The sequence below is a fragment of the Phyllostomus discolor genome, chromosome 7 (genome assembly GCF_004126475.2).
Source record: "Phyllostomus discolor isolate MPI-MPIP mPhyDis1 chromosome 7, mPhyDis1.pri.v3, whole genome shotgun sequence".
In the NCBI taxonomy this organism is placed as follows: domain Eukaryota; kingdom Metazoa; phylum Chordata; class Mammalia; order Chiroptera; family Phyllostomidae; genus Phyllostomus; species Phyllostomus discolor.
In genome coordinates, this window is record NC_040909.2 from 134,422,410 (window position 1) to 134,435,933 (window position 13,524).

Sequence of the window (13,524 nt, forward strand, 5' to 3'; positions counted from 1 at the left end):
CCATAACCCCCAGCAACCGCACATTGATGTCTCTCTCTCTCTCTCTCTCTCTTTCTCCCTCCCTTCCCTCTCTAAAAGTAAATAAATGAATAAAATCTTTAAAAAAATTATCTGTTTTCAGGTAACACAATTAAAAAAAAAAAAGGAACAGGCCAGCAGGAAAGTAGACCCACGAACTGGATGCCTCTTTGATGACAGCCTTGGTGAAAAAGGGTCTGAAGGTCTAAGCTGACCACAAGCTTGCGTGATCAAGACTGTAATGGCCTACCCGCTGGTCTCCTGACCTGCACACACGTGCTGCCCTTTTAAATCTCAAGCCTGACTATGTCCCTGTCCTTACATTTCTTCCCCGGATGCCCATCATCCGGATTAAAATTCACTCTCTCGTGGGCAGACATGGAGAGTGGAGACCTCTAAGCGTTTCCCTCGATCCCACAGTTCTGTGTTCCCAGCCCCACGACCGTCCTTCACCAGAGCTCTCTGGATTCAGGGCATGCGCAGCGAGCAGCACGGGTCAGCCAACTACAGCCGGCCGCCCGATTTCGTAGACGAAGATTCACTGGCATACAGCAAGCCCACTCGCTCCCATTCCCTTCCAGCTGCTTCCATGCTGTCATTGTGACGCTGGATGTCTCGACACATGGCATGGCCCGCATGGCCTCAGACAGTTAGTTACTCTTTGGCCCTTTACAGAAAACATGTGCAGACCCTGAATATGAATTCCTCACAAGCATTCTGCAGCCTCCCCGGGCTTCTAAACCCTGGGTGCCGCCTGTCCAGGTGACCCCCTTCCTGTCAGAGGTCAGTTTCTGTGTCTGTGACATACAGAAGGGAAGCTCCATGACCACGAACCTAAAACAGAGCAGCCACACCCAGGGTCACAGAGGAATTGCACGAACCACCCACGCACCAAGGCGGCTGGCCCGGCTTTGGCTCCACGCCCCACCCACCGTAACCGTGTGACCGAGGACAAACTAACCTCCATGGGGCTCAACGGCCTCTTCTGTAAAATGGGAACAATCCCAGAACCTGGTACGTAACCAACCACAGGGTCACCCTGCCAGGTGGCGTGGGAGAGCCCATGAACTATGGCCACCCAGAGACAGCCAAGCAGCACGTACGCGGTCATGCATGCCAAGTATGGTTTCTGAAAACATTTGGTTGACCTCAGAGTGTCTTCATGTTTGAGCCTGAACTTTGCATTTTTAAAAGGATGTGTCACACAGGCTGCTTTGCAGCTCCATAAGAACTGGGATGTGAGCACCATTTAAAAAACAATGTCGCTGTTACAGCAAATGTAAAGGCTTGTGGCGGCCATCGCCAGCACGGCCAGTCCAGGATGGGTCGTGCGCACCCAGGCCGTGGGGGTGCGGGGCGGGGCTACTGTCCAACGGGGAGGCCTGGCTGACGTGGAAGGTTTGACTGGAAAGACGGTAAAAACTACAACAACCAGAGCCCGTGGGTGTGGCTCGCCTCCTCCATGCCAGACCAGGTTCCCACGGCTCCCTACCAACCGCACGCTCCCTCCTCACTCTGGCCTGTGACACAAGTCCTAGTGTCACCGTGTCCAAGGTGGGGAACTGGGGCATGGAGAGGTTGAAGGGTTTGCCCCTGCTGGACACAAGGCTGCTGTGTGTCCCAGCCAGGATCTGAACCCAGGCCCTCTGGTCCCAGAGAACGCGCACGACCTTCGCCTCTAAGCTGCGGGGTAGCCGGGGCCTCTGGACAGCGGGCTTCCTGTTGCATGTTCTAGAATCTCAGGGTGTTAGGGGTGAGGGGTGCTTAGAGGAACGCTCGTTCAGTGCCCTTACTTTGCAGATGGGGTCAGCGAGCTGTGGACAGAAAACCTGCCACGGCACTCGGTGGCCACGCTGGGACTTGCACAGCTACATCTCGTCCCTGTGCTTTCCCGGCCAAGGGCACTTGTGGAAACACGGAAGTGGTGGGCGTGTGTGTGTCTGTGTGTGCGTGTCCACAGTGTGCACACACGTGTGTACACGTGTGCTTGTGCATCTCCACTCACCTCCCCTTTCTCCACCAGAGGCTTCACCTCCGCGAGGTCCACGTCCTGCAGCTCCCGAGACATGTCCCTGCTGTCACCTGCCTGTGAGGGGACAAAGGCCAGGGGGTCAGCACGTCTTGCTGAGAGACGTTTCCCGAAGGAAGCGAAGCCGAGGCTAGAACACCCGCCCAGCAGCTCTCACCTCCCGTGTCGCCCATTCCCAGTGACGACGAGGCCCCTCCCACCCGCAGTGCCAGCCCAGCCTCGCCCCCGGCACTGGAAGCTGAGGCTCACGAAAGGATGCAGCTACCTTTCCAAGGAAACCGATGGATCCACTCAAAACCAGGTCCTCACACCCAGTCCTGGCCCACCCCCACGCCAGGGGCATTTCTCACTGTATTTTAGAAGGAGTCCCGCATGGCAGACCCCAAAGTCAGGCAGCCCCCGTTGACACCCGAAAGGGGACGGAAGGTCAGAGGAGGCCCACCGCGAGCAGGCAGGGCACAGGCTCCATCCTCTCTCGCCCTCCACGCATCCGGAACAGAGGGGTGGCCACAGGACACCGCGCGCCCACCTCTGGGCAGGGCTCCTGGCTACGTGCTGGGGGCACAAGGTTCCGGAGGGGAGGGACCTGCCAGGCTTGACGGTAAGTAGGATTTTCAAAGCAAAGAAGCCAGAGCAGCAGCGTAGGGTGGGGGCCAGAGGAGGCCCCCGCTGGTGCCGACACAGGCAGGAGCAGGAGGAGCGGGAGAGGACAGCTCAGAGCTGGCGGGAACAGAGTTCCAGACGGTGGGACGCTGCCATTACCTACTCCCCGGGGAGCAAGGCTTGGGTGGTGACGGGTACTGACGAGCACACTTCTGGGAGCTCGATCCGGGAGTGGGAGAGACAAACGTTCATTCCTACAGACGGACAGTCAGGCCAGAAGCACGCAGGGCCCTCCAAGACTCGGGATGAGGGGCAGGCAGGGCCAGAGGACAGGGGGGAGGAGGAGAAAGTGACAGGAGGAGCCCAGGTCCCCCACCTCTGGCTCACAGCCCCAGACCTTTGCCATCCTGAACTGGGAAACCGGCTGAAAACCAGCCTAACCGAGGCGGCCACATTGCTTCGCTCCAGGGCAGAAACCCAGGCCCCCAACTACCCAAGGCCCCCAGATCTAACGACCAGAGAGAGCTCAAGCCACTGAAATCCCAGCCCCGGTGGACCAGTCTAGAGACCCGGCTCCTGGAACCCACGAGAATTTTCTCTGAGAGGCAGGTGGCAGCTGAGCCTGGGCCACCTCCCCCCCCACCCCCACCCCGGTGCTGACACATGGCATTCCGGGGGCAGATCCCCGGGGATGCTCTGGTCTGGGGCCCCAGTGAGATCTCCCCCGGTAGATAACCAGCCCCACAAGAATGCCTTTATGCGGCCTTTGGAGCCTAGGCTCCAGAACATTCTGAAAACAAAGTCAGTTTTATATTTGCGAGCATTCCTGGGCGGCGGCCAGCTCGGAGTCCGGAGGCATGAAAAGCCGAGGTCGGCTGGCCTTGCTAACTCAGCATGTTCGTGGCCCTGGCCCGCGAGACACCTCGCCCACACCGCCCAGGGAGCCTTCCAGAAGCCCAGGCGATGCCACCCCTCCTGCAGGGGGTGAAAGGGCTTCTCCTTGCTGGACCCAGGGCCAGAGTGTGGCCTGCCTCTGTCCCCTGGGTGCCCTCGAGCAAGCCTTCTTCAGCCCCACCTGCGGGTTCCCAGGACACGCGGACTGCCTGTCTCACTACCCGGCCTCCCTGTAGCTCCCGGCGACACACCAGGTGCGAAGCCAGGCCACAGCTCACTTGCTGAACAGATGAACAGTTACGCAGCTCAGGAGCCAGGTTTGCACTTAAACTCAGTCTTACACGGTCACAGCCCACAGGAGTGGTGTGCACAGAGCCAGGTCCGCAGTCTAAGGGCTCAAGCCCGTGCCGCAGTTCGGCCCCGTGCGGTCAGTTCTCGTTGACACTCAGGCGCTGGGATCCCTTGAGACTCCCAGTCCCCACTAGGGTCCTCATCGTCCTTCAGGACAGGAGAGGGCTCGATCCCAGCCTTCACGACTCCCCAGACGTCTGTGGGGAGACCTCTCTGGCCCAGACCTTCTTTCCAGTCCTGGAGCCCAGCTTCCCTGACCACTGGGGCGGAGGCTGAAAACTGGCCCCCCGTGTCCCTTGAATACCTGAGAATCGCTGAATGTGGGAGCTGGACAGGCCTCAGGGAGCCCTGCTCGGGCCGGGGGTTACGAGGAGGCTCAGCGATGAGGCCACTGAGAACCGTCACAGTGTTCACGAGCAGGAGAGGCGACTCTGCCCCCCGGGGACAGAAGTCAGGTCTGAGGACCTTTTCCGTGGTCATGACTGTGATATGCTATGGGCCTAGCAGACGGAGACCAGGGATGCGGATAATCAGCTCATCACCTTACAGTGGGTAGCACCGCCCCCGGAGCAGGACTACCTGTCCCAACCTCAACAGTGCTGAGGTGGAGACACCCCGGTCTACCCCAGGGAGCACCCAGTAAGTGCCCTGGGACTCGGGAATCTGCAGGGAGACTGAATACAGCAGAGGAAGCTTCTGTGCTCTGTGTCCCGGGGGGGCAGCCTGCAGTTAATAAGAGCAAATGCCCTGGCAGGGAGGGATGGGCCCAGACCTCTGTCTAGGTCAGTGCCCACCGTGAGCAAGGCTGCTCAAGCTGGGGCTGCCAAGCGCACCCCTTGGGCCCCTCCACGCCCCCCAGTGGCAATGTGCAGGAAGACAGCTGGCTGCCCCATCCCGCCGACCTGGGCCAGGTGAGCGCCAACCCTTCTGTCTCTGTTGCCTTGGCCAGAGAACTCTGTGAACTTTTATTCTCGAAGCTGTCTGTCTAAAGGACATCTTATGATGAAGTTCAATAGAGAAAAAACGGATTTGCCAGACAAGGTGGGAGGAAGCCCGCATGCTTTGGGTAAAGCCAGGGAAAAGGCCTGGCACCCCTAGGAGCCCCTGGGGCTCCCCCTCCCTACCAGGTGCCCCTCCCCCGTGAGACAAGACCTGTCCTCAGAGACCGCCGGGTCCAGGAAGCCCAATTTGAAGCAGTGATTAATTCGGGGGCGGCTTCCTGTGCTAGGTTCCCAGGCGCCCAGCACTGAGCGAGCGAAACACCAGTAACTGCTTTGTGGACGAGCCCTGCCACATGACAAGCAGGGGACATGGCCATGAACCACCAGACCAGCTCCTGCCATGTGGAGCTCACAGGCCCTGGCCTCCCCCGGCACCTGCCGCTCATCAGGCCAGTCGGAACGGTCCTGTCCCCCCAGGAGGCCACGCTGTCCCGGAAGGTAGATCAGAGGTGGCCCCACGACCACTGCACCTCCAGGGCACAGCTCCCCACCTCAAACTGCTCACACCAGGGCGGGTCACTCCTTGTGACCGAGGCTGGTGTGACACTGGAGGAGGGTCAGCGGCCCCCTGGTGCCAATAGCAGCCACCACTTGCCCCACCCCACCCCACTGCAAGACACAGACCATCTGTGGGCTTGGCCACATGTGCTCCGGGGGTAAAACCGCCCCTGGGTATAGGTCACTGACCGAGGGCAGTCCCGGGTATAAATGCAGACAATGCCTGTCAGATGTGGCTCTTATTTAATCCAGTGAGCATGCACACACGCCCTGCACACACGCGCACACCCTGCGGGTTCACCGGGGAGGGAGAAGCTGAAGTCCCGTGGCCCGAGTGACTGGCTGTCCTGAGAAGGCACCGTCGGTGTGGCCAAGAGTCGGGGGGCCTCTGACGCTCACCCCTACTTCTTCTCCACATGCTCCCTTCACAAGTTTCCTCTCTGGGGTTCAGATTCACCACCGCAAGACTGTGAGGCTCACTCAAAGAAAGAAGCGGTTCCTGCAGTGGACACGGCCTTACAGGCAACACTGACCTCCTTCGCCAGGAGGGAGGGACAGCGGGGAGGTGATCTGGTGTGGGGCGCTCTGGCTGAGGCCCCCCCCCACGGCCCCCACCCGGCACCCCTTGGAGCCCACGCCCAGGGGTCAGCCCCCAGCGACACGAGGTCCCTGTTGGCTCAGCAAGTTCTCTCGCTGGGCTTGAGGCCAAGCAGTGGGTGCCAGTCCATGCCCTTCTCCGCTGCCTCCTGGGAAGTCCCAGTGCAGAATGTCAGACTGAAAAGGGACAAGGCCATCAGCGAGCAGACGGGTGACAGGGCCAGGTCACCCTCACCCTGTGGGTGGGAGCCCCAAAACAACCCCCAGGCCTCCCACTCCACCGCGCAGGGTGCTGGGTGCGGAGGCACGGCCAGCCCCGTCTCCAACAACTGCAGACGGACTCCCCTCCACACGCAGGAGCAGGTCAGGACAGGGCTCCGCCCACTAAAACCCCACTCAGTGCCAGAAACTGGGCTCCGAGTCACCCCACCGGCTGCCACACCGGTTCCTGTCCCCACTTCTTCCTTTCCCACTTCCCTCTCAAAAGGAATGCAGAGAAAACCGGAGGCAGACAAGTCGCAGGCAGCCGGGAGCGGGAAGGAAGGCTGAGGGTCTGCAGGCCGCGATGTCGTCATTGGTTAGCTCTGTGATCCCCAGCGAGTCCTCTGCCCTCTTGGCCACAGTTTGCTCATCCGTGAAATGGGCACAACCACCCTGCTCCCAGCGGGAACCAGTGGGGCTTAGATTAAACACTGGTGCATAGAATCTGGTAAATAGCTGCCCGATTAGTCAGTGCAATTTCCTTTCCCGGTTGCCTCAGAGACACAGGGACATGCATGAGGACACTGCCCGTGTTTTTGACGCCGCTGGCCTCTCAGTGGCCCGGGGAGGAGGGGCACACACAGAAGACGTTCAGCAAATGTGTCACGAGTCCCCAGTGATCAGGCCCAACGCACCCACGTGGGTCTCCTCCCCCCGAGCCACGCGGTCAAGGAGCACTGAAGGCTGGAGGGGGCGGGGCAGATACCTCTCCGCTTCAGCGAGCCCAGGAGACAGTCAGCACTTAGCTGCACCCCGTGGGTCCCAGGACAAGCCAAGACTGGGGTTCGCTGGGAGAAGGAGAGGCTGTGACCCCGAGGGCTGGGAGGGCGGTGGGCAGAGGCATCTCAGGTATCTGAGGCCACCTGAGATTGCGAACCAGTCACCAGGGGAATGAGGGGACACAGAGCTGACGGCTCCCAGAAGCCTAGGAGGCGCAGCAGGAACACCGGCCTAGGAGCCAGGGTGTGGGGACCCGGCCTCGCTCCGGCCACAGGAACTGGACTCACCCGCTCTGTGGGCTCAGCCTCCATCTGTCACATGCGCGGCCTGTGCCGCACGGACATTGTGAGGCCCGTAGGCAGCTCGGGGCAGAGGGGAGCCAGGCCGGACAGGGCTGCACAAAGATCCTGTGCACCCAGGGGCCTCACCAGGGCGCTGCCCAGCTCAGCTCTGCCCGGGTCTGCCTGGAGGTCGCTGCTCTGCTCCTGACCCCAGGCCCCTCCCTGTCCCTGAGCCCCGAGCCTCCGACCAGCGCTGGCACTTCTCTACTCAGCCACTAGGGGCACCCCTCCGACACCCCCTTCAGCAAGCTCTCCTGGGCCCCTGGAACTTCCATGAGGTGGGCAAGAGGCTGTGTCCGGCAGAGAAACACCCCTGACGTGGGGTGGGGTGTCTGGGACGCACCCGTCCCAGCACGACTGGCCCCAGGAGGCCACGGTGAGACCCCGCACACCAAGGACAGCAGCAGGAGCCGCTTCTCCGGGGGTCCCTGGGCCCCACCTTCCTTTGAGCATCACAGCCGCCCTAGGAGATAGGCGCCATCACACTCTCCCTTCCATGGGGGAGGGAATGGAGGCCCCAGAAAGGTCGAGAAGTGTTCCCCAGGTCACCAAGCATCCAGCTGGCGCAGGCGAAAACAACCCTCAAGGTGCAGCTGCCTGCGACACCCGCTTGCTCCAAACACGTGCACACACTTAGTCCAGGAGGGGGCCCTGAGGGGGGGCCTTCTCCGGCGTGAGTCAGCGGGGGGCCACCTGCTTCTCTCCCCACCCCCAAAGTCACCACCACCGAGCCACCGTGAGCAGGCCAAGCTTTGGGCAAAGTCCACATCTTAGATTTTCTATCGTCCCTTCGAAGTACGCAGGAGGACTCCTGTTTTCCGGTGTCCCCCAGGGGCCTTCCTGAAGCAGCCAGGTCAGTCCTGCAGAAGAGTGGTCACCGCGTCCTTCCGTGCGTTTCTCCAGGAGGCCGCGGGGAGAGGGTGCGCGTCCCCATGCCAGCCTACGGGGAGATACCCGAGGCTGGAACGCTAAGGGCCACGTGACTTCCTAAAAGCCTGACTCCCCCTCCCCTTTCCCTGGAAGGAGGGAAGACTCACTCCTTGGAGGCGGGTGCAGGTGTGGAGGGGAAGGGGTGGGCGGACCTCAGCCTCCTGGAGTCCTTCAGGGACACAGAGACAGAGGGTGACGCGGGGAGATGGATGGCAGGTCAGCCTCGACTGCGGCCGCCAACGGCCAGCCCAGGTTTTGTGCTCTCCCCAACGCGCCTGGCTGGACGCCACAGGAGAGCAGTGCTCCTCCCAGCACGCTGGGTTCTTCATGGGGCAGAGCCCAGAAGAGGGGTGGGGCCGGCAGGCCGGCGTGCGCTGCTGCTGCTGCTGCCGTCCGGCTCACATCTTCCAGCAGGTTCCAGGGAACAGCCCCGCATCCCCGTGAACCTCAAGGAAAGGGGCCTCGGGGTGCGCCCCGGCGACCCCGCCTTGCTGTGGGCCCGTTCTTTTCCCCTTTATTTGCCAAGGAGGTTTGGACATCAAGCTACGCGAGACGGCTTCTGGGCTTCTGGGTGTTTTCTGGACATTTTAAAACCCAAGGCTCTGGGGAGGGCGAGGACGTGGGCGGCCTTAACTCTCAGTGTTTTCTCTTACGTAACCAACCTCGTCAACAATCTGGACCTTCGAGAAAGTTCTCCAGGGCTCCCAGACTCAACAAAATGATGCTTGGGAAGACAAAGAGGCTAGCGGTTCCTCAAGGACCCGGTGAGCCTGAAACTCCAGAGCATCCAGAGCCCCGAGATGATGAGAAAGGAGGGCCTGCGGAGCAGGTGGATGTGCCGGGGGCGAGGCGGCAAAGGACCCAGAATCCCCCGCTGCATGGAGCCCAGAACCCGCGCAGGGCCCTCTGGGAGAGGGTCTGGGACAGGGCGGCGGGAAGCAGAAGGGGTCGGTGGTCCCTGTCGCCCACCCTCTTCTCTGCAACACCCCTGGGAAATCTTCTGGCCGGTGCGCAGTGGAGTTCTGGCAGCGGGAACAATGGGCTCAGTGACCGAGGGGAAGCATGTCATAACCAGAAGCCCACAGGATGAGCAGGAGCCGCCTGGGTGGCCTGGGAGAGAGTTTGCTGAAAGCCCACAAATGGGGCCCGGACGTCCACCCCGGAGCACGAGGTTCCCCAGGCCCCCGGGGTCCCCCACCCCTCTGCACACCTTCCCTCCACAAGCCAAGCCAACCCAGCAGGAGGCCACACGAGTGTCTGGGGAATTAACCTTGGGCTCTGAGACAAAGACTGCCAGCCAGCCTGCTCCTCTGTCTTCACATGTAACGAGACAGGGCCAATGAGAGGGCAGGCCCGGGACCAGCCTGAGCCTGGGAAGCAGGCGGGGCAGCTTGAAATGCACCCGGGAATGCGGGTCCGCTCCAGGGACAGGCCCAGGTCCCCGACATCGGCGGCCAAGGAGCTGCCCCGCGAACGGCAGTTGTGAGAACTGTGGGCAGGCACCAAGTATCTGTGGGCACGGCCTGTGGGCACTGCCGTCGACTCCCTTCCATGCACGAGCTCCATCCACCGTCCACGTCCTCACGGGACAGTGTGTCAGTCTCACTTGATCGGGGAAGCCCCTAATGGCCTGTTGTCTTCCCGTGGGGTCAGGGAAGACAACAAAGGCTTTCAAGTCGTCTGTCTCTACGGGTTCAAAGCCTGGCTCCTCCACTTTGAGCCACGTGGCTACAGGCATGTCCCTTCAGCTCCCTGGCCTCGGTTTCCCCCGCTACTCGATGGAGCCAGAGCAGCCGGGACAGAGCTCTGACAAGGACGGAAGGGGAAGAGGGGTTACAGCCGCTGATCTGGAGAGAGATGTCCTGCCCCCGCCAACCCCCCACCGAAATCTTGGATGGCTGGTTGGCAGTCACCCGGGCTGCCTGTGGGAGGCACAGGGCCTTGGATGGGACGCCCTGGAGCTGGGTTCCCTGGGAGAAGCGCACCTTCAGGACCTCAGAAAAACCCAGTGGGGTTTTCCTCCCCATCCACACTGAGGCCAGCTCCGGCCAGGAGGTTCCAGCACCCCCAGGGCCCCCAACGTGGTTCGAATCTGCAGTCCCACCTGGAGGGGGCCGCCTGAACCCAGGCAGCCACCCCTCAGCAGGCAGGTGGTGTCCTTTCTGTCTAGGCTGATTGTCACTCGAGAATGCCCGGCTTACCCTAAAAATAAGTCCATAAACAAACAATCACCCCATGCTGTCTGGAAAGTTTTCTCACCAGAAACTCACTCAAGATCCACTTTATCACCCCTCTGATAACCTAGCACCTTTGACCTCCTGCAGTCCCCCCGGAGACCCCAGCAGAGGGGCCTGGGGAGACAAGTTCCGGTCCTACCGGGGCCTCGGTGAGCGCCCACGCCCGGTCTCTGGGCCTCAGTTCCCATCTGCAACGCGGGAAGGTGGACCAGGAACCTGAGTGCTCGCCGGGGAAGGAGCCACACTCTTCACTCAGTGTACGTATTTGAACTCCTCCCAAGTGCCAGGCCCCGGGCCAGGGGCCAGGTGCCAGGTTCCAGGGCGAGGCCCGTACAGCCTTCCTCCTCGCCCTCCTCACCCTCCTGAAGCTCATCCTCCAGCAGGAGACGGGGGCGGGGGGGAGGGGGCACAAAGCTAAGTTGCAGGTCAGGGGACACCCCAGGTTTCACTCCTTACACCAGAGCACTGCTCCTCTGCGGGTGCCTCATGCTTCCCGAACCCCCCCTACCACAGCCCCCACCCCGTGCCACCCGGGGCTGTGCTGGGGGCCTTCCCTACACTTCCACCCCAGCTGGCCAGCCCCCGTACCTTGCTGATTTCAATTCCCCTTTGGGAAACTCAGCAAAGACTCCAAAATTTCTATACAGGGGGAGGCTGGGCTGGGAGGTTTCCCTTGAAACTGGGTCTTCACAGCCAGAACAAGGTTGCATTTACATATTTTGTTCATTTGAGGTGGCTTAGGGGAAGCTGCAGCGTGGCTGTTGGGTGCTGTGAGGAGACTGAAGTCCTCTTATGTGGCTGCTCGCTGAGTTCTCTGAATCTTGGGTCTTTCTCAGTTGCTTAAAAGGACCAAACAAACCGAAGTGCCCAGGGCGTCTGTGAAGCAGAGTTTTTCTCCGGCACAAGATAACCAGGGGTCCCCCCCAGATCCCCCCACACCCGCTGTCAGGCACCTCCCCTTCCAAGCCACAGCCAGGTGCTGCCCCCGAGCCACAGGGGCGTCTGACCACAGAGGCAGAGACAAACCAGCTTCTGCCACTAATTTGACAGTGGGGGACAGCGCCTTTCCCCCTGACCTCACCACGTCGCGCACACGCCCTGCCCCAGGCTGAATCAGAGACCGAGGCGGGTCTCCCCGGAATGCCGGAGCAATTCCAGCTGTTCTCTTCCCTGGAGAGCAGGACAGGCGGGTGGGGCATCAGGGGCGAGAGGGAAAGCTGGGGAGGGTGGGCGGAGGCGAAAATGACGCCACTCCTAGCCCCAGCCAGCCCGGGGCCACCAGAGGCCCGCACGACGCGCGCCACCACAGCGCCAACCCCGGGCCACATCTGGGGGCGCACCCTGCCAGGCGGCTCCCGCACACACCCGCTCCTGCGCTAGTCGTTGCTGCGGTGACACACCTCAGACCGAACCCCGCCCCCCCCCAGCACAGCACCCCGGATTCGAGGCTCAATCGGCCCCCACCCCTCACATGCATATCCTTTCCGGCTCAGTTTGGGAACCAGACACACCCACGCCCCCACTCCAGCCTCATCTCCAGCTTTTACCCATCTCCTTTCTACACAAGCTCGCGCACAATCCCTCCTTCCCCAGACACCCCACTCCAGCGATGCAGCCCCCCACATCCACACACCCGCCTAGGCCCTCCCTGCTCCCACTTTCAGCGCGATCCTCGGCCCCAGGCGCCAGCGGCGACTCCGGGAGAACGTGGGGAAGCGGGATCCAGGTGTTCCCCGGCCGGCTCTTCACCGCCTCCACGACCCCCAGGACCCCCCAGCTACAGGAAAGAAGCGCGGGGACTCATCTTTTTTCTTCTCCTCTTCCCTAGTCGAAACCCCCCACTCCAGAGGTGCCCGCGCCCTAAAACCATCCAAACGCCTGCGCTACGGGGTCGCCGCGCACTTGCAGCTCCGGAAGATCACGGAACGCGGTCCAGGAGTTTCAGCAGCACCCACGGGCGACCGAACCCCTCTGCCCCGCAACAACAGGGCATGGGGCTTACCTACGGTGGAGGGAGAAAGGCAAAAGGAGCTGGAGCTAGGCTGGCGGTGCCTGGCGTGAATGGAGAGCGGCGAGGATGGGCGTGTGCTCCGATGACCGAGACGAGCGAGTCCGGTGAGGTTTGTTTATGTCCGGGAGGAGGGCGACTTTATACGCACCGCGGCCCCGCCCCCGCGCCTCGCCCGGCCCCGCCCCTCCTGGGCCCCGTAGACTGCGGGGACACACCCCTTGCCCGCGCTCTGCGAGCTGTCGCTCCTCCCGCTCCCGCCCGCGCGCCTAGCTCAGCTCTGGCAGCGTTGGGCCAGAGCCCGCCGAGGCACCGCCTGTTGCGCAAGCCCGTGCAGGGGCGCGGCCGGGAGGGACCTCTCGGCTCGGGCTGCGGTTCGACTCTGCTGTCCCCGCGTCGTCCGGGAGGCCGTGTGCAATGGGCTGACGTGCACGGGGAATGTGTGTGTGTGCTTGTGCGTGTACGTGTGCACGCTCATGCATGGGCCTGTGGACTTCCACGTGTCCCTGTGTGACCGAGTGGCTCCCATCTTGGTCTCAGAATTTCCACTTCCAAGTCCCGTCGCGCCATGCGTGGACATCCCTGTGGGGCGACTGACTGACTCCCCAACTTCTTCCAGGTCGCCCTCCCAAGCCCCATTTAGCTTCTTTCGCGAATGCTGCTCCCTGAGCTCTCTCTCGGCCAGCGCCCTGCGATTCTCACTCCATGCCCTCTCCCTGTTGCACCAGCTCTCCGCCGAAACCATTCATCCCAGTTAATCTCGTCCATCTTGCCCACCTCATCCTAATGCCCAAACGATCCCCTTCTGCTCCACCCCCCCAGTTCTAAACCCACCTGCCCTTTTGCGCCCTGCCTCCCCCCACCCCCGCCCGCCCCTCCCATCCTTCCCGCCTTCCCCAGGAGCAGGGCTGGGAAGCCTCTCACTCCTTCCTCTCCTGGTTCCTGGAACTTACCCTGAGCACCCTTTCCTCCCTTAGCTGTTCCCTGCTGTCTTGTTTCTGTTTAACAACTGTCTCTGTGTTCTCAGCCTGCCCTG

General features: G+C 61.8%; 1 protein-coding gene across 2 annotated transcripts in view; it reads right to left on the minus strand.

The window, feature by feature from the left end:
* NDRG1 (N-myc downstream regulated 1) overlaps positions 1 to 12,623 on the minus strand; it is a 40,784-nt gene extending 28,161 nt beyond the window's left edge. Inside the window, exons 1-2 of one of the 2 annotated variants that reach the window (XM_028534056.2) lie at positions 12,483 to 12,623; positions 2,024 to 2,104 (exon numbers count right to left, since the gene is read on the minus strand). In XM_028534056.2, the coding sequence (XP_028389857.1) occupies positions 2,024 to 2,086 (63 nt within the window). In that variant the 5' untranslated portion in view covers positions 2,087 to 2,104; positions 12,483 to 12,623. Of the gene's footprint in view, positions 1 to 2,023; positions 2,105 to 5,793; positions 5,874 to 12,482 lie in introns of those variants that run through there. The other variant, XM_036031443.1, reaches the window with a different exon arrangement.
* Positions 12,624 to 13,524: the final 901 nt, after the last annotated feature.